Genomic DNA, 27453 nt, shown 5'->3' on the forward strand with positions numbered 1-27453 from the left:
GGACCTAAAACCCCAAGGGCTGCGGGATGGTGGCTTGCAGCCCAGAGGATTGAAAGCATTTCTCCTGCTAACAAACCCCGGTGATGCTCCCCAGCTCGGCGCTGGTCCCTGAGCTGTGCTCTACACACGTTCCTGCTCGTAGAAACGAGAAAATGGCTGGTTTGAGGCGGGGAAGGCGCTGCCTGAGCCTTGCACACATGCACCCACGGCAGGAAAATTAAACTGTCACAGCCTCCGAAGGCCAGGCAGCAGGAACTCGGGATAAAAATGCCTCAGGCAGAAAATGAGCTTTATAGTGTTTGGCCGGCTTCAGAAGAAGTGACAGATGCTTAATCAGCTTATTTGCTGTAAGTGTCTGTCTCTCGTCTTCCCTCCCCTTCCCGAGATGGGATGCTGCCAGCAGCGTGGCGTGGGGGGGTGCCAAGGCCTTGCTTCCCAAGGGGAGTGCTGGTGCATCCCTGCTTGGGTGTGTGGGGAGATTTAGGCATCAAACTGTTGCCTGGTGGTACCCTGGGCAAGGGGCCGTCCCCGCGGTGGGGCAGGGAGCGGGGCTGCTCCGCTGCAGCCAGGCCTGGTCCAGGGGTTGGGTTCTCAGCAATAGAATGGAGATTTTTGTTGTCTGTCCCAGAGCCCGCCTGGGAACCGGTGTCTGCTTTGAGAGATGCTATCGGTGCCGGGGATTGAATGGCTCTGGCCGGGGAGGGTCCGGAGCTGCCCTGCCAAGCGCACAAAGAGCCGTTCTTCTTCGTGAGCCGATTATTCCTTCCCCCTCGTGTTTCCATAAGGACCTTAAAGCGAGGGAGGAGAAGCTGTCAGACTGCTGCTGGTGTGCACCAACACCCTCCTTTATGCCTTTATCTGCAGGTGGAAAGTGACACCAAGGGCTTTGGGACCGAGGTGTAATTCCTTGCATGTGGCTTCAGCGGTGGCTGGCACCAGCTCGGTGGGGATGGTGGTGGCTTTGTTCCCAGTTCAGCTCCTTGGTGGTTATTTCAGCCCCTTCTGCTTGTCCACAATACACCAAGCTGCTGCTGCTCCCCAAGGCCATTCCAGGAGCAGGACATCACCATTCATCATCTGCAGAACTCGGGTCGATGGCATGGTTGGTCTGAGTGCTGGTACTTGCTGCCTCAACCAGCCACTGACCAGATGTGGCAAATATAACCATAACAATAACCATACTTTGCTGGTTTGGGGCACTCATTTGTCTCTTACAGTGAAGCACCTGCAAAAGGCGTCTTGTGCTGAGGCACTGCAGAGCCACCACCCTTCAAAACACAGCCTTGGCCTTCCTCCATCGAGCTGTGGGATGAAGGGAGGATACTTGGGGCATCTTCCCTGACTGCTGCATCCTGACAGTGCCAATGACACTTCTGGAGCTGCGGTAGGGGGAAGAGCATTGTGGAGTGTTTGCCCTTGGTGAGAGGTGAAGATGCCTCCAGTCACCCTCGCAAAGGGCATGGCTCGAAGCAGCAGCACGGGTCACTGTGTTCAGCTGATGTCCTGGCTGTGCTCAGCAGCTCTTACCATCGTGTTTGCTTTAGCTTCAGGCCACTTCTGCCCTGCCCTGAATCCACGCTTCTGATTTACCCTGAATGAGAAGAAAATTTGCCCTTCCAGCCTCTAGGTCCATTGCTTTTGTGCATTATTTTGTACAACATCAGGTTGGATGATGCTCTGAGCAAGCTGCTCTAGCACACGCTGTCCCTGCCCATAGCAGGGGCTGGAACTGGATGAGCTTGAAGGTCCCTTCCAACCCAAACCAGTCGGGATTATTTGCAGGACATGGGTGTATGAAGGCTTCTTGGTGTGAACCAGCATCCTCTTGCCGACATCGATAACCTTGGGTTGAGTTGAGTTGCTGCAAGGGCTCTGGGGGGGTTTCCTGCTGGGTTTGCATTTCTGAGCACGGAGGTCGGTGTGGCAGCCCCAGGGCAGCTGCTCTGACTGCCTCCTGGTCGTCTCCGTAATCCCTCACAGTGTTCTTCTTTTTCCTTTAGACGATTATGGAGCAGTTCAATCCCAGCCTCAGGAATTTCATTTCTATGGGGAAGACCTATGAAAAAGCCTTAGCAAGTAAGTGAAACTGTGCTGCTGCTGTGTTTATTGCTGGAATGCTGGGGGCTGTGAGGCTGGAAGGGAGGAAAGCTGCAAAACTCCCTTGGGATGTTCTTTGTTCTCAGCAGGAGGGAGAGGAGGAAGCTGGGGAGATGGTTCTTGGTCCTCAATACAAAGCTCACATTGTTAGGATGTGCAGGACATGAATGTGCTGTGGTGCCACGGATGTGGAAGGGGTTCAAGTGATAAAATGTTGAGTGATGACTGGGTAACAAATACATCTCCAACCAGATTATCTTTAAATGTTACTTTAAATACTTGGAATTAAGATTTTAAGTTCTGTTTAAAGATGTGTTACTGGAATGTTCAAATTGCCCAGGCAAATGCATTGGAAAAGAAGGGAGAAAAGCCTAAGAGTATTGGTGGCATCTCTTGATTAGGAATACAGGGTCCTATTGGGAGTCACTGCGGAGGTGTAAATTGAAATGCTCAGGAGTAAAATACAAATTGAAGAAAACCAAAATTGGACTCGTTTGCCTTAAAATGACTTGGTATAGTGCCTGGGCCCTCCTCAGCTTGGTTTTAGGGAGGTTTAAAGCAGGTTTTGTTTGACGCAGGGGGCAGCTGCTTGCTTTTGGGGATGCTCTGCTCATCCCGGAGCTGCACTGCTCTTGTATCCTGGATTTTAGTTTTAATTGGCTCAGTGCAAACGCCCCTTAGGGAAGAGGCTGTCATCATCTGGAGCCAGTGGAAAGAAATATTTTGATGTCTCATGTTTGCAATACGAGCTTTGGGAAGGATCGGTGCCTTCCTGCCCTGCGCCTGGAGCAGGTTTTGATTCCCACAAGTCAAATGAGGTTCCTGGATGTTACGGTCAGAATCGTCTTCAGAAGCAGCCCTCCTGCTGGTCCCAGGTTCCAGGCACTCCCCTGCACGCTGCTTTCTTGCCAGTTCCCAGCAATGGTTTTAATTAGGTTTTAATGGATCAACTGGCCGTAACGTGGGAAGTGCCCGTCCACCCCGGTCCAGTGCTCAGGGGCTGTGGACTCTGATCCCCAGGGATGGGGCACTTCATGCACCCTTGCAGCAGCAGCAGCAGCATTGCCCAGCTCTGTTAGTGATGCTGACGAAGCAGGTCTGGTTTGGGTGTGCTCCTGCCTGCTGGGTCTGCAGCCAGGGGCTGAAGGGGGGGAAGTTGCGCTCGGGACCATGGTTTCTGTGTGTCCTTCTGAAATGTTGCACTGATAATGCAGCTTTTAATGAGCCGGGTGGTGGGGTCCATCTACAGAGAGCTGTGTTATCCCAGCCGAGCTCGGGCAGGCTGTAGCTGCAGCACGTTGTGGGTAACCAGAGCCATCCCTTGTTTGCTGCTCCCCTCACATCCTCGCTGGGAGTGCGCTTTGAAGCTCAAGATCTTCCTGTAATTTCTGAAGATGTCTTTGGTCATCCATTATTTTGGATCTCCGAGCTTGTGGGGGCATCTGAAGGAAGCGTCTTAATGGGTAAATCACACTGGAAGAGGCTTCAGCACCTCATTTGACGGCATTGAGCTCAAGCTGTACAGCATGTTCTGGTGATTACAGGAAACCCCCTGCTTATCTGATTAAAGTGGAGAGTGGAGCTGGAATGTCAACAAACAAGCCTGAACTATAATGAAAAGTCTGTGATATTCAATTATTCCACAGTGATTTTTTCTGAGCAGCATTCAGCAGGCTGATGGTTACACTGGAATGAAAACCACCTAGAGCCTGCACCTACCTTCCCCCCCCAAATAGCCCTGTAAACTTGCTGCTCCAGCTTTCTTCTTTCTCCCCTCATTTCTCTTGTGATGTAGTCCCTCCCTGTGGGGTTAAGCCCTTTGAAGTAATGTCTGTTTTAGTGTCTAGCATCTATTTGGTGTCACAGAAGCTGTAATAGCCATTAAGGAGAATATAACCTGCATTTTTTTGGTGCTTTTAGGTATGACATATGCAGCAAAAGGATACTTTGATGCTCTGGTTAAGATGGGAGAGTTGGCCAGTGAAAGCCAAGGATCTAAAGAGCTGGGTAAGTCACCAATTTGCTGCTAAACGGAGCCACAACCCGGAGCAGGCTCCGAGCACAGGGATGGAACCAGATTTTTTGCTGTTGAAGGGGATAGCGAGCTCAGTGCGGAGCTGATCGTGCCTCATGTGAATGGTAAAAGCGTCTCTGTATTTAATGTAGCTTAAAACAAAAAAAGCCTGCTATTCTTAGTGCAGGATTTTGGGGCACTGTCAGCTTGTGGTGTTTGCAAAGAGGAAGCGTTTGCAGAGAGCGGCTTTGCTGGCGTTTGTCTTGCTTTGCAAGGGGGAGGAAAGCGCCAGCTCCTGCTGTGGGGCTGAGGCAGCCCCTTCCCCCCTGGGGGTGACAGAGGGGACGGGGCAGGTCGGTGTCCTGGGGAGTGTTCCTCCTGGTCTTTGCCCAGTCGATCCCAGTTGCGACAGGCACCACGAGCTGCGATGCTCGGTGCCTCCTTTCCCTTTCCTCCCTTTCCTCCTCTGCTTAGTCCTTTGGGAGATGCTTTTCCAGTCTTCCCATTGCTCAGACGTGTCTCCTGTGTTCTCCCCCTCGCTGCTGTTCTGCTGTGTAGACGTGGATCGAGGTGGCTCCTCTCCCAGCTCCTCCCAGGGATGCTGCAGTGTTTTCTAAGGCTCTGTGGGGCCGAGATGGGTTTTGGTCTCGTTGCCTTTGCAGTCCCAGGTCAGCTCCTCCTCCCAGTCCCTCCTGCAGGTCTGGCTCCCTTGGTTGCTGTCCTAGGAGGTGGCAAACTGCTCGTGGTGAGCTCTCTGAGGCAGTCAACAGCAGAGGTGGAACTGAAATGACTCTGATGGAGCAGTCCGTGAGCAGCCCCTTGCAGGAGCCAGGGTTCGGTTCCCCTGTGCTGTGCTCAGCGTCAGGCACTGCTTACCCCAGCCACAGCTCGCTGCCTGCGCCTGGGTTGTGATAGGGAAGCAGTAAGTGTCTATGGAAACCGATTCTAGCGCTTGGATTAGAGCTGCCTATGGCAATCTGCTTCTGTTTAATAAATAAAACAAGAGCCTTGTGTGCAATGCAGGCAGAGACAGAGATTGTAAGGGCTGTGCAGACCTTACTATGGGCTTCTCATCCACCCCTTTGGGGTGGAAAGGGGCAGCAGCTCTGTCCTTCTGGAAGTGAAAGCTTGGAAAACCTTGTCAGAGGTGGCTCAGCCAGGGAGGAGCATGGAGACCCCAAACCTGCCTCCCCTGCAGAGCAGCTCCAGGCTTTGCTCTCACTTCAAACCTGGCTTTGGTGCGTTCTGGTGGTGCTGGTTCTTCACCTGAGGATGGTGGTTTGGCAGCAGCCATCCTTAGTGCCCCCCGTCAGTCTCCGGAGGTGCATTTGTTGTGTGGCTTGGGTATTCTGGGGTTGCTTTCAGTGTTTCCACCCCTGTGTGAGCACATCCAAAGGGGGATCCTGGCAGCTCCGGCTCAGCTCAGAGCCGTGCTGAGCGGCTGCTCCCCGCTTTGTTGACCCTGCTGGTATTTACTGTGGCAGCTGCTCCGTGCAGAAGAAAGTGGAGATAAAATTCCTGGCTGTGGTTTCGTGGAGCTGATAACCAGGGACCAGCCCCCTCCCGTGCTGGGTAAACAGGGGCTGAGAAACGGCTGAGGTCAGAGCTTTGCTCCCAAAGGTACGGCTCTTCCTGGGAACACCTTTACCTTATCGGTGCCTGCGCTGGGGTTGCTGATAGCGCCGGAAAGGAGCGCTGAGGTCTGGGTTATTTCATCCCCCCGCGAGAGGCAGCTGCAAACGGGGATGCTCTTGGTTGCCATTTGCATTAATGCTGTGCCCTCGCTCTTCTCTCCCTGTGATGGTGGTTTCCTCTGTGACAGGGAAAGCTGCTCCAAGGCTGCAGGCAGGGCTCTGGGATGCTCGGGTTGGGACCACAGATAAGGTCTGTTTCCAGCCTCCATGGAAAAGAATCTGAGATGTTAAGTTTCCCTCCATAACCCTTTTGTGAATGGGGGTACTTTTCTGATGTCATTTCTGGGGCAGGAGGTGTCAAAAGAGCATTAAAAACGCTGCAGATCGCACGTCAGAAATGGGGTTAAGCAGCCACATCTTTTCCCTCGCTGTGCTGCAGTGATGCTGCCTGTGCTGGGGTGGCCATGGGAGCTCTGCACCCCCTGGGTGACCCAGCACAGCCAAGGACCAGGAGCTCCAGGGGGGTTGGAGGCTTCCCTGTGCTTGGAGAGCTGCTGTGGCTCTCCGGGTGCTCCAGCCCAGCCGTGTTTTCCTGCCATCATCTCTCCAATAGTACTTGTGACTGCAAAGGATTGCTCTCAGGCTGGGTGCTGGAGAACTGCCCGTCCCGGGCTGGGTGCTGCCGTGCCAGCTCTCCAGCACGGCGACCCAGGGTGGCTTGTTCTGCTTCATGCTGGCTTCTTTAAAACCATACTGCTGTGGTGCGTGTGCTGCACGTTTGTCGTGCTGAAAGCGCTGACCCTGGCTCCAGGCTCCGCTCCCTGCTCAGAGCTTCACATTTTGTGAATTCTCCATCAGATTTTCCGTGTGTAGACGGGATAATCCCGGGTGGGCATGGAAAGCCCAGCCATAATAAAGCTCCTGAGCTGTAATCGGCTCTGCGGCTTGAGTTTTGGGTGCAGGCGTCTGGTGGGGTCGTGCCTCTGTCTGAACCCCACTGCCGAGGTTTGGGATGCTCAAGCTCTTGGTTTCTAACTAAAGGGATGCTCTGCTGGGTGTAGCTGCCACTTGTCCACACACAGAAGCTTGCCCTGAGACAGTTTCTCTGTGTAATTCCTGTTCTGCTCTGAGGCTGCTGGCCAGTTTCTGGCACATGGAGGACAGCCCCGCGCTCACAGTTCCTCCTTGAGGGAGGCTCCTTGTGCTGTTCTTGGGTAGCTGCTGCAGTGGCTTTGGGGAGGCTGACGTGAGGAGCATGACCACGGTGTCTGATCAGTGAGGGTTTGCTCCAGTGGTCTGGGAATGATGGTTTGTAGCTGCTTCCAAGGAGCTCCGGCCTCCTGGGTGCAACTGCTCGGGTGACTTTGGCCGGTGTCTGGCTCCTGCTCGGGTCCCTTGGCTGCTACCCACGAATGTTGTTCCTTTTGTCCCACTTGCAAACTGGGCCGTGGCAAAGTCACGGGAAGGGGGTTTCTCCTCCAGGGAAGCACGTGCCTGTGAGCGGGGCCGGAGGCACCGGGGTGCTGGGGCTGAGCAGCGCCTGCAGGGAGCTCCTTCAGGGCTGGAGGGGGCTTTTGCTCAGCCGCTGGTTTTCTCCGAGGTCCCTGGGTCAGTGAAGGCTGCTCTGACTAAAGCTCAGTGCTGTGAAAGGGCAGGACGTGCCGTAATTAGTCAACCATTGTTGGACTGTAATGAGGCTCTGGTAGATCCTGGCTTTCCTCTCACACATGATTTGCACAATAAAACTGGGGCCAGTGGAACCTTTGTGGTCCTGGAGCTGTTTGTCAGTGAAGGATGCTGGGCTTCAAGGGGTTTTAAACCATCTCCATGCAGCTTTGGAACCACTGATGAGCATCACAGAGGGATGTAGGATAGAGCTGTCTCCACTGGTCATGCTGGGCCCAGAAAGGGGGTCTGTGGCTGGAGCTGGGCACAGAGCCTGGTCCTGTCCATGATGCTGCCGTAGAGCATAGAACGGGCTTGCTGAGGGTGCACAAACACAAGGGAAAAGCCTCTTAAAAGCTGCTGCCTGTCTCAGGAAGGGACTTGCTGTGCTGCTGCCTGTGCTGCCTTCTCACTGCCTCCATATCTGATTACAAGCAGACTGCCATAGCAGTGGGCTTGTTCTCACCAACCTGTGCTTGGGAAAGCAAGGGTGGAGGGTTGTGAAACGAGCATCTGTGAGGAGCATGTTGCCTGGCTGGAGTTCTGACGGGTAGCAGCTGTGGGTAACATTTGGGTTTCAGCTCCAGTGGTGGCACCTTCCAGGGATGCCTACCTGCTGCGTGCCCGGGACAAGCTCCTGCAGGATGCTCCATCCTCTTGGGAGGGAGGAGGGGCCACGTGTGTGTCCCAGGGCTGGTTTCTGCCATCCATTGGCAATGCTGTGAGCTTGGCAGGGTTTAGGAAGGGGCAGAGCTTGTTGTGTGGCCAGCCCTGGGCCCTGGAGGTGTTTGCTTCCCCTCCTGGGACTGCTGGCGTGCAGGTGGATCGGTTCCCATGGGTCTGAGCCCGGTGGCTCCAGGCTGGTGAAGGTGAGCTCTGTGTCCTCCTGTGCCACCAATATAGCATCAGGGACTCGCTGGTCTGTACATCCCGATCCGGGTACAGGGGCTGTTCACATCCAGGGGTGGCTGTCGGGAGCCACAGGTCGCCCAGCTCTCTCATCTGTCCCTGCTAAAGGTGTCAGTGGCAACTGCTCAGCCCGAGGGAGCCAATTACTGGGGATGTGTCTCTGAACCTGCCCCGGTCAGGGTGCCTCGGGAAGCCGCCTGCTTCTTCCTTCACCTTGTCTCTCAATAAGGACATCACGAATGTCTCGGGCTTTGCTGGGCTGGAGCAGAGGCTGGGAGCAGAGCACACCACGGTAGTGCTGATGAGTCGCTGAGTATCAGCAGATCGGCACCATCCTCTGGGGCCGTGCTGAGTGAAACCCTTCTGAAGAGGAAGGGAGCAAATCAGCCGCCAGAAGCTGATTGTTTCCCCACACTGGGCTCCTTCCCACTGCACACGCAGGGATCGTCCCCCAGTGCCAGCGCTGGTGCAGGCAGAGCAGCCTTGGGATGAGGTGCTGGGATGGGGAGTGCTGCTCCCCATGGCCGGAGGGCTTGGCCATGGCACGTGCTGTGTCTGTGAGCTGGGGCTGAGGCGCTTTAATGGGTGGGAAGAAGAATGCAGAAGCGTTCAGGAGCGTGCTTCTGCCTTGAATCTGGCTTGATCAGGTCTGCAGCGCGTGATGTGACGTGTGAGCAGCTGCTGCCTGGCTCTGTGCAGATGGGGAGGCAGCGGTGGGGATGTGCCCGAGCCGTGACCAGGGTGAACGGCTCCACTTGCTGCTGGTGGAAAATGGGAGGTGTGAAACTGGGTGCGCGGGGTGCTGAAAGGGGAACTGGTAACTGCCGGGCTGAGAGCAGAGCTCTGCTGTGCTCGGGGGCAGGTTTCACCCTGAAGCAGTGCTTTATTTACTAAAACATGCACAAGGGTGGTGCTCTTCCCCCTGCCCCCCCCCCCCCCCCATAAAAAACCCAAAGCAATGGGGCTCTCCTGTCCAGCAAAGTCTGGGAGGAGGGCACTGGGTGCCTGTGTCAGAGCGGTGACTGGTGCAGGGTCTTCCTGTGCCCTTCTCCAAGCACCCAGTGCTCTCACTTCTCTGCCTGCCCTGGGAATGTGCTGGCACATCCCTCCCCGGGTTCAAGTGGTTGCTCGGCATCAAAGGATTCAGCTAACAGCATTTAACCAGCCATTGAAAAGCAGATTAATTTTTTTCCCTCTTGAGCTGCAGGAGCTCAAACAATTTGCCCTGTTACCGTCTGTTGGTTTTTCTCATTAAGGAGCTAATACTCCTTTTCTGGAGCTTGGTTACTTCCTTGACAGCACCATCGCCTTTCCTGGCCTCCCTTAAAAATAAAGCCCAGCACAGTGTGAAAGAGTGGAGGAGCTGAGCCCCTGGGCTCCTTGTTTCATGCTCTGTGCTTGGGATCTGAATGTCCAAAGCAAGCGATCTGATGGTGAGCGATGCTGGTGGTGCTGCATCCCTCACCTCGCAGGAGCAAGGAGCAGTGCCGGGGAGGCTGTGGTGCTGTTTTGCTTGTGTAAGCATCACCGGTGCCGGTGGCAGCAGGAGCTGGTGGCTTTGCCAGGGAGTTGGTCCCCTGGCCACCGGTTCCACTGCCCTTGCAGGACAGGCTGGGCTGCTTCAGCCCTGTGCAAGCATCAGCATGTTCCGGCTCAGAGCAGTTTGGCTCCTCTGCTGATGCACTGTTTGGTGTTTCTATTCAAAATAGCTGCTATCTAGATCGAGGGGGGGGGGAAATCTTGAGGCTCTGAGAAGTCAAAGCAAAACCCCGTGAGAGGGGTTCCTGCTGCTCTGCCTTCTGGAGGGGCAGCTGGCTCCTGCGTGGTGCCAATAGCGATGGGAGGGATGTGGAACAACCTGTTTGCCCGTGCCTGGGTGTGGTAGGGAAGGGCCCACAATAGCCCCTACAGTTCTCCCAGGGCGATACTGTGAGTCAGACGTAAATAGCAGCTCCTCCTTCCCTGTGTGTGCTTGGCAGCCTGCGGGAAGCTGTGTGAGCTGGGTAAGGGCAGGTGAAACCTTGGCTCTGGTGTCCACCCTTCCTCATCCTTGCTTTTGCCTCTGGGCTTAGGTGAGACGTTAACCTTGGGTTTCTTGACCTATAGGATGCGCATTTTGGCTGTGAGGCTGGTATGGGGCTCCCACCCCCTGTACAGCGTGCGCTGTGACCCAGGCCCTTGCTCTGTTCTCTGCCCTGCTGCAGTGTGTAATCACTGTGTTTAACTTACAAATACCACTGGTGGGTGATGCAGAGTGCCCATGGTGTGGGTGACTGTGCTGCTGCTGGGGTGTGTGCCGTGGTCCTGGCCCTGCCGTCAAGCTCTGCCCGCACCACACGGCACCTGTTGTCACCGTGATGCCACAGAACGTCCTCTGAGCTGGGGCTGGATTTAAGCTTCCAGCTCCTGTGGTATCTGTTAGTCACAGTTTAACTTGTGCCCTGCTGCACGCTGGGTTAGTCACAGAGGTTTTGGGGTGAAACCTCAATGTCTAACAACGTCTGTAGCTTCTCTGCAGTGCTGGGGGGTATGGGGGTGTCGGAGGAGCTAAATGCGAATTCACACAGCGCCGCAGCTACGATCTGCGGGACTCGGCTCCCATCCTGCTGCTCCGCATGGGCTCCCGGTGATGGCAGAGCACGGGGAGCCGGGGGCCATCCCTATGGAGCCAGCCTGGAGAGGCTCCGGCGGAAGCTCCTGTGCTCCCAGGCAGGCATCCATCCAGCCGCCTTCCTGCGCCGCGCCGGCTGCAGCGCCGTGCTCACCTTGAGCTGCTCTCGGGGCTGGGCTGGGCCGCACCGCACCGCTGGTGATGGTACAGCCCCCCGGCTGCGGGGGGCACGGCAGCATCCCCTCGCCCGGGCTGGGACGCGGAGCTGGGTGGGGAAAGCTCCGCACCGCTGCTGGCTTTGATGTGGGGCTGAAACGCCCCGTGCTCACCGTGATAAGAGCCACGGGGGTGGTGATGGAGGAGAAAGTCTAAACAAAGATGAGTATCTGTTGAGAGACGCACCACGCACCTCCCTGGCTGCTGGGAGCAGCTTAATTCCCTGGGTGAGGAATGTGGTGGGGGCAGAGCCCTGTTCTGGTGCAGGAGGCTGCCTTTGGGGATAGGTAGATCACGGCTGAGCAGCCTGGTCCCTGCTCCCCGGTGGGTTGAGAGCTCAGAAAGCCCTCAGCCAGCTCTGCGCCGGCTTTCCCAGCTGGGCTTTCCACTCTGGCCCAACGGGAAGCGAAAGGGAGAGGGGGTGGTGTGAGCCTCGGCAATAAGGAGCCAGCCACCCTTGCCTTCATAGACTTGAAACCGGAATCTCAGCCAAGCGCCGGCGTTGCGTCATCGCCTCCTTGCAGTGGGAATTCGTGCACTTCCCATCATTGAGATGTCGCAGCCCGGCCGGAGAGCAGCTTCCTGGCGGTGCTGCCGTGGTGGCCCCTGGCCCGGCCCCCCCCTTGGTGTGTGCAGCTCTTCACCACAGCCTGCGCTTCATCAGCACCTTGTGAGGCGCCTGCAGGAGTCCCAGCAGGGCTGCGGCTGTGTGCTCCTGGTGAGGGAGCGGAGCTGCAGCCGTGCCCGGTCACCTCTTGCTTTGTGGAACCATGGAATGGTTCGTGTTGAAGGGACCTTAAAGCTCCTCCAGCTCCAAGCCCTGCCACGGCAGGGACCCCTTCCATAGAGCAGCTTGCTCCAAGCCCCTGTGTCCAACCTGGCCTTGAGCACTGCCAGGGATGGGGCAGCCACAGCTTCTCTGGGCACCCTGTGCCAGCGCCTCAGCACCCTCCCAGGGAAGAGCTTGTGCCTTGTGTCTTTGTGCATTGCTGGGCACAGGGTGGCCATGGGGAGAGTCAGCGCTGGCTGAGCACCTACCAGTGCCACAACTGGTTCTGTGACTGCATCAGAGGGGACTGGTGCCTGCCAAGGACAAAAAGGGATCAGATTTTAGTGTTTGCAGAAGGTTTTGACACACGATGCACGGTGCAAAGTACGAGCTGCTCCAGTCACAAGAGCAAAGAAACATTGGGCCAGGTTGTTCCTGCTCAGCCGGCGGTGTTGACACTCGGATGATGCATGGCCAGTGTGTGCCAGGGATGGAGCGACCATGCCCAGTGTCCACCGTCTGGTTTTGGGTTGACTGAGGGTCCCAGTGGTTCCTTTGCACTGGCTGCGGAGACAGGAGCGGCTCAGACACAGCTCCTGGCTTTCAGTTCACAACCAGCTCCACGCAGGCTGGAAGCCTCAAGCTGCCATGCTGGAAGGAAGAGCTTCCCAACAGGGCACTTAGAGCTGACGGAGCTCGGCTCTTCCGAGAGCTTGCTGTGCTCTGGGGATGGTGCCTTCGGTCGTGCAGCAGCGCTGGCTCCAGTCCCAGCGGCTCCTGCGTGTGCCTGGCTCCAGCCACGGGGTTTTTGCTGAGGCAGGACCCGGCCCTTCCTCCCTGGAAGAGCGCACTGGGGTGTGCCTGCATCGCTGCCGCGCTGGGCAAGGAGAATCGAAGGAAGAGGCGAGGCAGAGCTGGGATCCCTCGGCTGCCTGTGGGGCTGGCCCTCGGCTCTGCCCTGGCTGCACGGCTGCGCCCTGAGGTCGAGCAAATACCAACAGAGTTCTGTTTGCAGCTCCGTGCCTTGTGACCTGGACCGAGTCCCAGGGCTGCCCATCAGCTGCTCAGGGCGAGGGATGGGAGGGCTCCGTGCTTGGCTTGGGGCTGAGCACAGCCAGGGAGCGGCAGGCAAAGCTCCCGGCTCTAAGGGTGCTGGTTAAATTGCCATCTGTTGTTAGCGCAGCATCTCTTGTCCCTGTTGATCCTTTCAGTAGCCGCACTCTCAGGTCGAGAGGAGGGTCCTGTCTTGGAATCGTTGTCTCTGGCTCCTTGGTCACATCTAAGGGCTGGCTTGGGTAAAGGTGATCGAAGCTGGGGTGGCCAATGGCTCAATGGATCATGGGCACCCCTGGGTGCTGGGGTCCCACTGCTGCTTGCCCGTGTTTCCCCTCATGCTACACAAGGTGTATGTGTGTGTCCAAGTCTCTCAGATGAATACCTCACCTACAGTTCTCCAAAGATGGGCACTGGGGGTACTTCAGGAGCACCCGTGGCTTCATCTGCGATCCCCTCCATGCTAAAAGGGTGCCATCTGCCCCAGCCCAGGGGTGTCCCCTAGAGCTTGGTGCCTCAACCCCCCTCCCTGCGTCTTGTCTTTGCAGGAGATGTGCTCTTCCAGATGGCAGAGGTGCACCGGCAGATCCAGAACCAGCTGGAGGAGATGGTGAGTCAGGGTGGCCAGGGTTTCCTCGTGGCCATGGGCTCTGCTGGTGCTGCAGCCAGGCACAATGGGTTTCACTTCTTGCCTGGGTGACACCCGCTCCCCTGCCTGCCCGGCGCTCCCCGGGCAGGGTTTGTCAGCCCTCCCCAAGGAACCGTGTCTTTTCTTTCTGCCTGCAGCTCAAGTCCTTCCACAACGAGCTCCTGACGCAGCTGGAGCAGAAGGTGGAGCTGGACTCCCGGTACCTGAGTGTGAGTCATGGACTTGTATAGCCTGGCATTGGCTTGGGCATCTCCGTGTCTCCCCTTCCTGCTGCCCAGCTCCCCACCCAAGGATGGCTGTGCCCAGGCATCACTCATGCCCCTGGTTGCTGATGGTCTCTGACCATCACACATCACCATGCACAGAACAGCCTTTTCCTCCATGTCAGACTGTTCAAGTCCCTGTTTGCTGTCTGGGCCATGGGGAACCCGCTTCTCCTAAAGGCTGGGGGGGGTCCTGCTTACTTCTGCCAACCCTTAGCAGCAGGAGCTGTGGCTGAGGTTTGGCTTCAGCTGCTCAGAGCTTTCTCCTGTCCCATCCAGGCTGCGCTGAAAAAATACCAGACAGAGCAAAGGAGCAAAGGGGACTCGCTCGACAAGTGCCAGGCAGAGCTGAAGAAGCTTCGGAAGAAGAGCCAAGGCAGCAAAAACCCCCAGAAGTACTCTGACAAGGAGCTGCAGGTAGGACCCGGGACATGGGAGGAACATGAGCATCCTCGAGGTGGGCAGTGGGTGCTGGGTACCACACACTAGAGGTGGCCAGGTTCTTACAAGCGTTCAGATACAGGCTCGCTGTTCTCTCCAGAGGAGCGGGGGCAGCAGCATTAGGAGCGTGGTGGGATGTGGGAGGTGTGGATAGGGAGGAGGTGGCAGCCCGTGATGGAGCACATTGGTCTCGTGGCTGCCCTTGGGGAGGACGGAGCAGGGGGAGGCTGACGGCAGATGTTGTGCCGGGCTGTGCGGTGGTGATGAACCTGCTGGATCCACCGCTCCCGGTGCTCTTTAATGAATGAACCCCACAAGATCCCTAATTCCTGCTGTGCCAGATCCACCTTCCTCTGGGTGGTGTTCGCTTCAGTGTGTGCCGGGGCGGCAGCGTGTGCCGGGGCGGCCGCAGTGAATCACCGCGGTGTGATCACGGTGTGGGCTCCTGCACCGACCACGTGCCGGTGGCTGATCAGGTTGTGGCTGCGCGGGACAGGGATCCCTCATGGCACGTGCCTGGGTGGCAGTGCTGCAGGGTGGGCGCGTTTCAGAGGTTGGGTGTTGGGATTTCCTGTAGGGATGGAGTTGGGGTCGGGATATTGATGGAGAGCATCCAAGGGCACATCCCTGGCTGGTGCCAGAGCCATGAGCAGCATGTGCCAAGGCACTGCAGCACGCAGGTTACTGATGCGTTCACAGCAGGAGTTTGTCTTCTGAGGTCTCCAACCTTTAGTTTGAGCTTCGCCGGGAATGTGGGAACCTTAAATAATTGATGCACCTACGTGCAAACCCGCTCTGTCTGAAAGCACGGCTGCTGCTGGTGGAGTTAAAGCCACCGAATGACTGCAGCATGAATAGGACCTCGAAAAGGGGACAATGAACCCTGAAGGCAGAAATCCCTACCCCTGTCTGAGGCATGAGAGCATGCACTTTGCTGGGACCGGGACCTGTGACTTTGGATGCCACAGGCTGGTAACGTGTCAGTGATCCGTGCTTGCTGAAGGGGCTCTGAATGTCGCTGGCACTTCCCTCGTGGGGGCTGCGTACAGGGTGGCATTTAAAGCCATCAGCAGATAGCTACCACAAAGGTTGTGCTGGGGAAGTGACATTAATTGCACTAGAACCCGGGGAATCAGTCATTGTCTTGGCAGCGTGAATCAGAGCGAGCCCTGCAGAACAACGCAGCCGCCGTCCCCCGCCCCGGCTCGGCGTGCAGCTCCCGCGGTGAGGCACCGCGTGTGGCGTGGAGCTCGTGGATGTTCCCAGCCCCGGAGGTGCCGGTGTGCGCAGGTTGGTGCCGTGCCCCGCTGCAGGGAGCTGAGCAGCTCAAACCGCTCCTGGGCAGCAGCGTCTGCAGCAGCCCTCGCTCTGGATCGCTGCTGAGCAGGAAAAGGCGCAGCGTGGGGAGCGCGGGGATCAGACCTTTGTTATCCCCAAACTGTGGAAGTGCTGATAGGGACAACAGAGCAGAGCCGCCGCCAGAGCCACCCCTCTCCTGCCAAACCCCCGCCCCGGGCTGCTGCCGTGCCGGGATCCCCAACCCACGCCCGGAGTCGGAGGAGGAGAAAATCCATCCCAGTGATCGGCTTTATACAGTGAGAGAGGAGCGGTGGCTTGATCCTCCCGCTGGGATGCGGTGGGGATGGGGTAGTCCTGTTAGCACAGGAGCTTTGGGCAGGGAAACAGGATCAGGCTTTCATTCTCTTAATCTTTCAGCAGTAAGTATTTAGGAAGCGCTTATCTCTCAAAAAGCCTTATGATGGCTTTTGAGCTTAAAGAGCTATGAGACTGCTCAACTGCGCTCTGCTTTTTTTTCCAACCTAGATCAAAACACGAAGTTAAATGGCTGAATTCAGCCAAGAGAGCAGTTTTCCCTCTCTTTGCAGCTGCTGCAGTGCTGGTATTCCCTTTCAACAGGAAAAGAGGTGATTTGGGGCCACCCTTGATGTTGTTGTTACCTTTACCAGGGTGTCAGAGTGGGGTATTGCTGCAAGGATGGGTCCAGCCTGGAGCTACCTTGGGAGCCTCATGCGGGGCTTAGTGAAACCAGGCTTAGTGAACCAGGAGCACCTGGAGGGGCTTTGCTCCACAGAATCCTTCCTCATGGGGCTCAGTTTGCTTAGCTGGCCCTGCAGCTGGCTTGTAAAACCCCAGCAACCTCCAAGCAGGCTGCTGGAGGCACCTGGTGATGCTTGCAGGAAGCTGAAGACTTCATCAGGCTGGTGCCTGGGGACCACAGACTGATGAGCAGCAACTGGATGCAGCTCTCCTAATGGGCTGTTGCAGATGACTTGTCTCGTAATGGGGGAAGCTGCTGTGGATGGAAGCGTCCTGGTAGCTGCATCAGTCATCATCTTGCAGGAGGCAATAGCATCTTACTCTGCTTTTGGAGACTCATCCACTTAAGCTCCTGTAGCAGGCGGCAGCCAGGAGTCTGATGCTCTGTCATCATCCCTCTCTGTATTTAATGCTGCAGGAAGCAGAACTGCTCCTTTCTGCCTTTTCACCACTTGTTAAGTGACCGCATCTTGTCATTGCCAGTGAGATGAGCCTGGTGGGAGAGGCAGAGCTGTCCAGAGCTCCAGGATGTGGTTTCTGTAACATCCCCTCACTGCTGAGGTGAGAGATTTGCTCAGGCTCTGATTTGCTGGGGGGCAGAGGACAGTCCTCACCTGAGCCAGGTACCAGTGTGGTTTGTCTCCATGCTCTGCTAGAGTGATCTGAAAACCCAACAGATCAGCCCAAACCTCTCACCTGTGACTTCAGTTTAGATTATCCCTCTTTGTAAAGCAGAAATAAATGCTGATATTCAGCAGGCACTGCACATAACTGACTCTCTTGTGGCTTTTGGGCAGTAGCTTTGGGAACATGGGGATTGAGGTCTGCTTGGAGTCAGGCAGCAGCGTGATGCTCACGGATGCTTGCAGGAAGCATCTCTTGAGCTGCATCAGTCACTTGTTGCATGGCGAGAGCTGATCCAGGTTTGTCTGCAGGTCTCGCATCTTGTGCTGTTTCTTGTGCTTGTTTTGTGGAGTTTAATAGATGAGGATGGGATTAAAATGGTTGGGGATGTAAAACACCTTGTGGTTTGCTGTGAAGACAACTCACATAGCTTAAAAGCAGCTCAGAGTGCAATTAGGCTGCAGGAGCGATTTTCCATCTCCAAAGCTTTGTCTGTCATGGTCAAAAGAGATGCTGTGGTTGTGGGTTGTTAGTGCTGAATGTCACAATAAAGCTGGGCTTTTTGTTCCTTATGAATCAGTCCTGAGCTTTTGTTAAACACGAGGAATGAAAGCTGAGGCACCAAACTGCCTCCAATGTCTCATCTTAGTTATGTAGTTACTGAGGGGTTTTTTGACCTGTGTTGAGAACTGGGAGAATAAACTAATGCCATTCACTTCATGTCTTTTATGGAGAAGAATAAAACCAATATTCAGGTGAAACAGTCACCAAGGAAGCTAAACTGCTGTAATTTCATTAAACGCTGCTTGTGATCAAGCTATGAAATCAAGGTCACGATGGGTTTAGGACCTTGATTGAATCAGCAGCCCAACAATGAAGTTATGTTGGTTCAAACTATTTATCAAATCATATTAGCTCTATGAACAATTGGATTTCTCCATCAGCCTGAGACGAAGCTGGCTGTAATTCATCCTAAAGAGCAAAGCTGAACGTGGCTGTTTGCGGTGAAAGGCTGTGCCTGACCCGGCCAAAAGGGATTTGGCACATCCATGCCGGTTGAGCAGCTGTATTGGTAACTCCGGGGGGGGCAGAGGGAGCTCCCTCTTCTTCCCAGCCCTGCACAGCCTGGGTCATGGGTTGTGGACACTGAGCTCAGCTCCTGCCAGGTTTGTCTTTGTCCACACCTATTCCTATGAGAATATTTTAAGCGTTAAATACCACTGTGCCAAATAACTTGTGTGTGTGTGGGGGGGGTGTTATAGGCTTTTGTAATTGAAACCCCATTTGAGATTCCCATCAGGAGAAATAATTTTAGGTAGAGGTCAAGCAGCTCTAACTGACAAGGAGTTTGCACAAACCAGGTTATGAGGGCTTATGTGAAAGTCAAATAGGGAAGAACTGTGTAAAAGCTCGGTGGCTCCAGGTAACTCTGCATTAGGATGCGTGTCCAAACCCAGCAAATGCAGTCAGGGTTGCAGGGAGGGGAAGTCTTAAACTTGTCTGGACTGAAATGCCTCAAATGCCTCTTCTGGAAGCTGGTCTGCGGGTCCCTGTGCAGGTCAGGGCCATGTCTGAGGAGCATTTTGGTACCCAGCCTTGTGCATCGCTGATCAGGGTGTCTCTGTATCGAGGAACAGCTTAAGCAGCTGATCCTGAAACCCCCGCACAGCCGGCTGGGAGAGCGCTCGCCTGCTGTTTTGCTCTGTTTTATGTAATATCACATGTGTGCGTGGATGGCATTTTGCAGGAACGGTGCAGGAAGGCTCCGGCTGATGCCCTGATGAGCAGATGTGTGAGACAGGCAGCGTAATGAGGAGAGACAGCCCTTCCCAGGGGAGCAAAGGCAGGCTGGCATCCTTGGAGCAGGGCAGTGCTCCCTGGGAGCTGCTCTGAGTCTGGTTTCACCTCTGACACCCATCAGTGCAGCAGCATCCGCAGCATCCCGGGGAGGGGCTTGGCTGCAGGGTGATGGAGCTGGGGCAGTCCAGGCTGGTGGGTGGGTACCACAGTGCTGGCACTGAAAGACCTTCGCTGTCTGGAGATGTCGGTTGCGTCTGATGCTTTATTTGCCTTACTACTATCACAAGTTGGTCTCCTTCCCAGCTGTGCTCTGCTGGGAAGAGCCAATGACATCCCAGGGCTTGAATCCATCACTGGGTATCGCTGCGTCCAGCTAAACAAACTGACCAACTTCCCTCTCCATCTGTAACACACTTGGGTGATGCTGGAGGCTGGAGGGAGCAAGGAGGGAATGGCATCTCCCCGAGGCTGCAGCAGGGTCCACCAGCTTCCATGCAAGGAGTGAATTCTGGGAATAAGGAGAAGCTGCATCCTTCCCCAGGAGCTACTGGAGCTGAGGATCCCCACGCTCAGTGTCTTCCTCAGTTTGGCTATATGCTGTGATAGTTTCAGCTGTTTTTCCTTGAGAGACTACTCAACAGCTTAGATGCTCTCCCTCTGTTAATCAGCCTAACTTCTTTCTTATTTTATCCCAGGACTTTCCAGTTATTCTCCCTTGTAGTTCCTTAAATAAATCCTCCCTTCTCTTGGTGTTTACTCCTTGCAGCTATTCCAGCCTGCCACAGCGGTCCAGCACAGCCCACGGTCCTCTCCCTTCCCCTTTTTTCTTTGTCCCTCCATGGGACCAGAGCTGTGTTTGGGGCTGCTACAGAGGCGCAGTCCCCTTCCTGCTCTGCATCTCCCACCGTGTGATCCTGTGTTACTGCCTTTCTGGTCTCACAGCTCATTGCTTTGCTGGCTGGTGACCCCTGGAAGGGGGCTTTGCTGCCTGCTGCTGCTTCCCTCTTGTCCCTGCATTCCCTCAGCCTGCATTACTGGCTGTGACAGAGGCATCTCCTGGTTGGTAAATGCATGTAAGGACGATTTCCACAGTTGTGTTCATGGTGATTGGCAGTGCCCTTGGCTCCTGTTCCTGACTCGTTTGCACATTCCTGGCTTGGATAGAACAGTTTGGACTAATTTTTTCCAGTAGGAAGGGTGGTTATAGAGAGCTTGACTGAAGCTCAGGGATGATGTTGCCGTTTCACCGGCACTAACTACACCGATTGCCATGTGCACTTGAAAAGGACCCGGGTCTTGACATTTCTCAGCTGTTTTCCAATCCTCACACACCTTTAGCTGTCAGCTTTGCAGTGGTGGCGAGAGGATGTCGGTGTAAGCAGCAGGGCCATTGTGTGCCCTGGCTTTTCTGTGCTGGGGGTGACAGCTGCTGCTTGAGCTGGGACTTTGCAGCATCTTCTTTCCTCTTTCATGTTTCCTTGTCCCTAATGTGCTGTCTGACCCGTTAGGTAACTTGATCTGGTTTCAGCGTGGGCATTGCCTGGCTATGGGGGGACTCAGCATGGCCAAGCTTTGCTCCAGCATCGCTCATCACCCATCAGCGCATCCTTGCTTGAGCCACCACCACCGGGGCTCCCTGCGTGCTGGGACCAGGCTCCTGCCTTGGGATTGCAGCTTCCCCGGGCCGGGCAGGAGCCATCGCTCTGCCTGCAGCAGATCCTGAGCTGCGGCAGCCTCTTAAACCAAGCCCCTTGCCCGGCGCTGCCGCACACTGACATTGCTAATTAGGTCAGCGGCTCCCGGTGCACTGGAAGTGCTGTGTTCGGGGGGGCACGGGGGAGTTATCTGAGGTTTCTCCAGCCTAGAAACCCAGAAAAAGGTTTCTGGAGCTGTTGGGTGGCTCTGGCACGTGCTCCGGCTTCTGGCACGGCCGTGAGCACTGCGAGCACTGCCCCGGCTGGCTCCTGCCCCTCAAGTGCTCCGGTCACAAATGGGGTTTCGTTTCCTCCTTTAAACTGGGGCTTTTATTTAGATGAAACTGAAAATCTGCCTTTGAAGTTAGTTGTTAGACAGCCTAAACCACGGTCTGAATTTAAAGGCAGTGCTTGAGCTTGAGTGCTTGTTGGTGAGGTCTTGGAGAAGCTTCTGAGCCACGGAGCCTGAAGACACCAGCGGGGAGGCACCTTCCTTCCACTGCTTGTCAGGTCGTGCCAAGCTGAGAAATGTGGGGTTTTGGGGGTTCAAAATGCAGGGTGGATCCAGATCCCCCCCGTACCAGGGGGAAAGGAGACCTGAGCAGCAGCAGTGAGCCCAATGGGCACCAGGCTGCAGGTAAAGCACTGCTTGCTGGTTAAAGGCAGTGCTTCTCCTTAGCACAGAGTAGTGAGATCTTAGACCGTGCTCTGCGTGTTGCGTTTTTTTCCTGTGCATCTGGCATATTTAGCCAGGTTTTTATTTAAATTGCCTTTCTGTGCATTATTTGAAAGCCCATTGTCATTTTGAGCAGATCCAAAATGAAAGCTGTCTCGTGAGCGAGGAGTGTGGCTCGCCATTTTGTAATGTAATAACGCGTAAACCAGGCTTGAATAAATCAATGGCACATCGAGCATATTTCCATGAAGTATATAAAGTGCTGAGAATACTAAGTTTAGAGCACAGGCTCTCTGCTTGCAATCGACATGTTCTAACTGGCTGCAGGCATTAAGACAAGCTTTTCTGTAGTGAAATAATTTAAAATATACTTACAAAACAAGATTTAAATTAGGGATGTAAATAAGGCTTTAATTTGCATATGTAAATCACTATTAAAAACCCTAACGTTGCTAAGATGAAGGAGAATTTCCCCTGTGTTGCAGTGTATGATGTGCTCAGGCCAAGAGCCTACCCACTGTACCTGGGCCATTGCTGCTCAGGGGGTTGTTATCCTGAATCATGGTGCTATGGTCCTTGTGCTACTGAGCTCAATTAGCTGGAGGTGGACTCATTTCACTCCTCACCTTCTCGTTCTTGATGGCCCACTTAGGAAATTAAGCAAGATGAGTTTAGGGTGTCCAGGTCCGCATTGCTCCAGCGCTCCTGTTTCAGGTGCTTTCCTTCCAGAATCTGGGCTCTGCAGGATGGGGAGCATCATCCCACCACTTCCCTCTGGAGAGAAGGGAAGGGGACTTCGTCAGGAACTACCTGTGGTGCAGGCATGTGGGGATAGTGGGGTTTGGTCCATACCGAACTGCGATGGAGGGGTTGCGGCACTGGACCTGGGGGGAGCTGCAGCTCTCTGGGCTGGCGCTGGAGCATCTTTCTCTCCTGGCTCCCATCACCACTGCTGACGCCTCTGGGCTCTGTCCTTGTACTATTCCCGGGGCTAATAATACCCAGGAGGAGGCGGTGTGCTGGGTCCTGAGCCCACTCCAGGGAATGATGCTTTCCCTGCTCGCATCCTCCCACAGCCGCCTGCTCCCACCCGCCAGCATGTGCCCGGGGCTGCTGCTGCCTCTTCCCTGCGCCATGCTGGCCCCGGTGCCTCTGTGCCTGCTGCCTTTCCCAGTGCCCTCCCGTGTCCCTGCCAGTCCCCATCCAGCTGGGCTCTCCCTGCGGCTTTGCTTGGGGGTGATGCAAACACCTCCATTATTTCTGCTCCTGCACCCAGTGCTGTCAGCTCAGTCACCTTCATTTATTTCTGTTCCTAAATGCAGGTGTTTGCACCGGATTTTTTCATTTGGGGAAAAAAATTACTCCTTGAAACAGGAGTTTTTACCCATTTCTCAGTTATACCCCCTTTTCCCCATCCATGTTGATGAATGTGGGGAGACCCAAAACCCACTGGGTGCAGTACAAGTTCTACATGGGGTTTGCTCTTGGGAGGATGCTCTGAGCAGGGTTGGAGCAGCAGAAGGTCCAGCTCTGAACTAAAGCCCCCTTTGAAGTCTGGGATGTCATTTAATCTTACTGCTTTTGTTGAGGTTTGTTCTAGTTTATGTGCCTGCTGATAAATATTGTAACATGCTAAAAATAACTGTTAAACATGAAGGAAGAGCTAAAGCTGCTTTGGACCCTGAATTTCCAGTTAATTCCTTTCTCAGGGAAGCTCAGACTTCCTGAAGCAGGTTTAGCAGTGCCTGGGCTGTGTGGTTGGTTGGTTGTGGCTTCTCAGTGTCCTGGGGAAGAGCTGGTGGCAAGGAGTGTTGGAGGGCAGGACAGTGATGAGTGAGGGAGATGCTCTTCTTAGAGGCTCGGTGGCTGCTCTCACAGTGCTACAAGGGTGGAGGCTCCTTGCAGAGGAGCTGGGTGCATCCCAAGAGGATTGAGAGAGGAGAAAGTGGCTGGGTCAGGGAGCTGGGGGCATTTCATGCCCTCTGTGCTCAGGGATGCTGATGGTGGGGCCGAGCAGCAGCCCTGCGGTCCCAGGCATTGCTCTGAAGCCCTTCCACGTGCCACGTTTGCATCGCATGGGTCAGCCTGTGTGGCTGAGTTATCCCAGCCCCATGTGCTGCCTCCATGCTCCATACGGCGCTGGCAAAGCCTCTGTGGCACAGCCGTGCTGGCGCAAGTCACATCGGTGGAGCCCGAGCCTGTGCCAGCGGAGGAGCCTCCCGCTGCTGCAGGCGCTGGCAGGGGCCCGGTGTCTGCACAGCCCCAGGGTGCAGCGTCAAGGAACGGCTGCTCCGGTGGCCCTGTGCTGCTTGTGACCGGGCACGGCGGTGCTGTGCCAGCAGGCAGCCCTGCCCTGGCGCTGTCCTGGTGTCCCCAGCACCGCTCACCCTGTGGCCGAGTGGTCACAGCCAGTTCGGTGCTGGCGATGGCTGTGCGTTGGAGGGGTTCAGTGCTGTCCCCCTGTGGTCCTGCCCCATCCTCACAGGCACTGATGGGCAGCAGCAGCAGAGCAGGCGCTGGCGGTGTTCAGCCTGGGTGCCGCGGTGCTTTGTGCCCTGCGGGGATGAGCGCTGGGGTCCGTTGCCAGCCCGGGTGATGCGGGCACCCCCCCCCAGCGCCCGGGCACGGCTCCGGGGCCCGCTTGGTGAGCAGGCGGCTGCTCCCGGTACAGCTCGTCCCGGCTCCCAGCCCACGTGCTGAGTCAGCGCCTCTGCGTGGGGGGGTTCTGGTGAGTAAAGGCGGGTTGGAGGCACACGTGTGCGTGTCCTGTGCGGGGGGGTCCTGCCAGCACCCCGCGAGCACCCTGCGAGCACCCTGCCTGCTGCGCTGCTGACCCCTCTCCAGGGGATGCTGCTGCACTGGCACCGGCTCCAGCCCGTGGAAGGGGGCTGGAACTGGATGAGCTTTAAAGTCCTTCCCAACCCCAACCGTTCTGTGATCCCTGCCCTGCCCACGGAGAGGAAAACTACCAAAATAATGAAGGCAGCCACCCCTGTGCTCCTCTTTCTGTTCTAGTACATCGAAGCCATCAGCAACAAGCAGGGTGAGCTGGAAAACTACGTCTCTGATGGCTATAAGACAGCTCTCACGGAAGAGAGGAGACGGTTCTGCTTCCTGGTGGAGAAACAGTGTGCAGTAGCCAAGAGTGCGATCACCTACCATGCCAAGGTGAGTCAGTCCTACTGGAGATGCCACTCTGATGCCATGCTCCTGCAGTTGCAGGGCTGCAGGTCCCAGATGGATGCTCCTGTTGCCTATAGAACAGGCTGATATCCCGAAAGCTGCAGCTGGTGCAGAGGGAAAGGAATACACCAGTGGGTGACCCACAGACAGGATGCCCTGGGAGACGCATGTGTTCTGGACTGGGAGATGAAGGACTTCACCCTCCTCAGAACAAGGGGGCACGTCTCCCTTTGGTGTTGCTCTGCATCTCAAAAGGGGCTTCTGGCTGCAGGAGGTCGATGAGACTGGCACTGGTTTGCTTGAGTGGTGATGGCAGGTCCTGGCAGTGTATTGTGCATTTGGCTCACCCCAGCAGTCCGGTCCCTCTGTGACACAACTTCACCTATGCAGGAGAACCTGTGGTAGGTGAATGGGGCTGAGTTCACCCCTCCTGCATGTTGTGGTCACTGAGGTGTGAGGGCTCTGTCCTGGCAAAGGCCAGTCAGGTTTCTCCTGCTTCAGCTCATTGTCCCGAACAGGTTGGAACTAAATGATCTTTAGGGTCCCTTCAAACCCAAACCATTCTGTGATTCCATGACCTGTAAAAGCAGGAGAAATGTAATGCAGCACCGCTCCTGCTTGAGTCAGGCAGTGCTGCCTGCCTGCTCAACCTGTGCCTTACCTCCTGGCCTTACCAAGGTGGGGATTAAACCAGAGATTAAACTGCTCCAAACCCGCTCCTGCCTGTTCCTGGCATCCCACATCTCCTGAGCCAGGGGCTGGAGCTGCTGCCAGCCAGCCTGGGGAGCAGTGGCTCCCTGCACTGATGCAGAGCAGAATCCGTGTGGATGAGGGCTGGGAACGCCAGCGCTGCTCCTGCAGCCTCATGCTCCCGTTGTTCTGGTTGTTCCCCACCGCCACCCCCCGTTGCTCACAGCATCCATCTGTCACCACCGCGCTTGGCACCACGGAGCAGGAGTTTGGATTAGTCAGCGCGCTCCTCGCGCTGCGGGCTGGATGCATGCTTGGCGCATGTGAACTCCTCCTGTGGAGCAGAGAGGGGAGCGTCCCCCCTGGGAGTGGGGGGATCAGCAGGCACGAGGGTGCTGCGACCCGCAGCGTGGCTGCAGCGCGGTGAACCCCACAGCTCCCTGCAGCGGCAGCGGCACGTGGAGGGTGATGGTGCAGGGGGGACGTTGCGGGCGGCTCACCCCGAGCACGGGGGGTGTATGCACGAGGTGGGCGCCTGGCCCCGCTCCAGCCTGGCCCCCGCTCCGCTGCTGCGGCTCCGGGGGGTGCTCAGTGGCTGGGTGATGGGGCTGTGCCTCTCTGGGGCCAGTGCGGAAACGCTCCGGGACCTCCGAGTTGATGTTTGGATCCATGGGGACCAGGTTGTGCCCCGATGAGACCAGTTGAGAGGTCAGTCAGAGGCGTCGGGTCAGCCTCTGCCCCAGGGCCAGGGAACAGGGGTTCAGCTGCAGGGTGCCAGGGCCAGGGACTGCCAGAGCTGAACAGCCCTAAATGAGAAGCTCATTCCCTGGGCTATGGGTGACAGCACAGAGCACAGGCTGAGCCCTGTCAGGCCTTCGGGCAGGGTTATGTCCCTGCTCGGTCCATTGATGCTGTTCCACAAGGAGCCCGGTGGCTGAGAGCTGCCCCATGCAGGATACATCAGAATAAGCTGGGGAGATAAATTACCTTTTCCTTCCCTCCTTGCCATTTTTCATGCCACCTTCCTGGCCCAGCTGCTGGCAGAGCCTGGAAGTGGTAAGTCCCTGTTGTTATCACACCCATGCCATGCATAGAGGAGCTGATCAGTCTTGTGGCCAGGATCAGGCCAGCTCCTGTGCCCTCACGCCTCGTTTCTCTGTTGCAGGGGAAGGAGATGCTGACACAGAAGCTGCCGCTGTGGCAGCAGTCCTGCTCGGATCCCAACAAGATCCCGGACCGCGCTATCCAACTGATGCAGCAGATGGCTGCCAGCAGCAATGGCACCATTATGCCCAGCCCTCTGTCTACATCCAAATCCAACCTCATCATCTCTGACCCCATCCCTGGTGCCAAACCTCTCCCTGTCCCCCCGGAGCTGGCACCTTTTGTAGGAGTAAGTATCTCCGTGGTGGAAGCTGTGCTGCCCTTCTGAGCAAAGCTGGAGGGACGAGCCTGGGCCAGTGTCACCGTTGTCCTCAGCAAGTTGCCTCTTGGTGGACTGCCATTGATGTGCAGGGATGGGCAGCTCCATGCATGTGCTGCCCTGGGATGTGGGAAGGAGCCTGGCATGGGAATGGGCAGCCCGTCCCCATCCCATCCTGCTTTCAGAGGGGCAGGGGCTGCAGAGGCTCTTGGGGGGGGGAACTGGGGAACCCATGAGCTGGACTCGCCTGGTCAGGGTGGTCCCAGAGCTGTGGGGCTGAACCAAGATACCCCAGTAACCGCTGGGAGTGACCCATGGCAGGAAGAGGGTCCCCCAATGGGGAGGCATGAGCTGAGCCCAGGAGGGGTTTATCAGGTGCAGGTCAGCTTGGGGCAGTCAGACACCACCGAGGTGACCCCCCTGCTCCCCCAGAGCAGTTTGTCTCAGGTGGGAGCTGAGCGCACCAGCCTGAAGCTCTGGTTGCTGTGCACCCCCTCCCGCTGCAGGAGCTGCAGTGGGATGCCCTAATGAAGCCGTTCCCCATCTTCCCCCCCTCCTCTTCCTCTCTCCGTAGCGCATGTCGGCGCAGGAGGCCATGCCGGTGATGAACGGAGTCTCAGGCCCAGACAGTGACGGGTACAACCACTGGTCTGAGATGAAGCCAGCACAGCCCAAATCTTTATCTCCTCCCCAGCCTCAGAAGCAGCTGAGTGACTCTTACTCCAACACACTCCCAGTTCGCAAAAACGTGCCACCGAAAAACAGCTACGCCTCAGGTGAGGCTCCCTCCGTGCCCCATGGGGATGCTGCTGGTGCTGCATCCCAGAGACCGGCAGCATCCCTCCGGCATAGCGCTGCTTGTGCCTCTGCAGCCGGGGGTGGGAAACGAGCAGAGCTGGACTCTACTGAGGGATATGGCACAGGGAGCACCCGTGGCTGGTGGGGGATGCCAGGAGCGGTGGCTTCATCCTGCCTGGGATGAGG

The 27453-nt window shown here is 56.2% G+C and overlaps 2 protein-coding genes across 12 annotated transcripts in view; one reads left to right on the plus strand and one right to left on the minus strand.

The window, feature by feature from the left end:
* SGSH (N-sulfoglucosamine sulfohydrolase) overlaps positions 1-27453 on the minus strand; it is a 291535-nt gene that overhangs the window by 232204 nt on the left and 31878 nt on the right. The window lies entirely within an intron of this gene.
* BAIAP2 (BAR/IMD domain containing adaptor protein 2) overlaps positions 1-27453 on the plus strand; it is a 140662-nt gene that overhangs the window by 6207 nt on the left and 107002 nt on the right. For 9 of the 11 annotated variants that reach the window (XM_057414236.1, XM_057414238.1, XM_057414235.1 and 6 more), the window contains exons 2-9: positions 2001-2076; positions 4018-4104; positions 13517-13578; positions 13755-13826; positions 14160-14297; positions 24189-24341; positions 26212-26439; positions 27044-27245. In XM_057414236.1, the coding sequence (XP_057270219.1) occupies positions 2001-2076; positions 4018-4104; positions 13517-13578; positions 13755-13826; positions 14160-14297; positions 24189-24341; positions 26212-26439; positions 27044-27245 (1018 nt within the window). The remainder of the gene's footprint in view (positions 1-2000; positions 2077-4017; positions 4105-13516; positions 13579-13754; positions 13827-14159; positions 14298-24188; positions 24342-26211; positions 26440-27043; positions 27246-27453) is intronic. The other 2 variants (XM_057414241.1, XM_057414245.1) reach the window with 1 other exon arrangement.

This window comes from Pezoporus wallicus, unplaced genomic scaffold (genome assembly GCF_028554395.1).
Source record: "Pezoporus wallicus isolate ANWC-B61680 ecotype Strahan unplaced genomic scaffold, APGP_CSIRO_Pwel_v1 contig_11546, whole genome shotgun sequence".
Lineage (NCBI taxonomy): Eukaryota > Metazoa > Chordata > Aves > Psittaciformes > Psittacidae > Pezoporus > Pezoporus wallicus.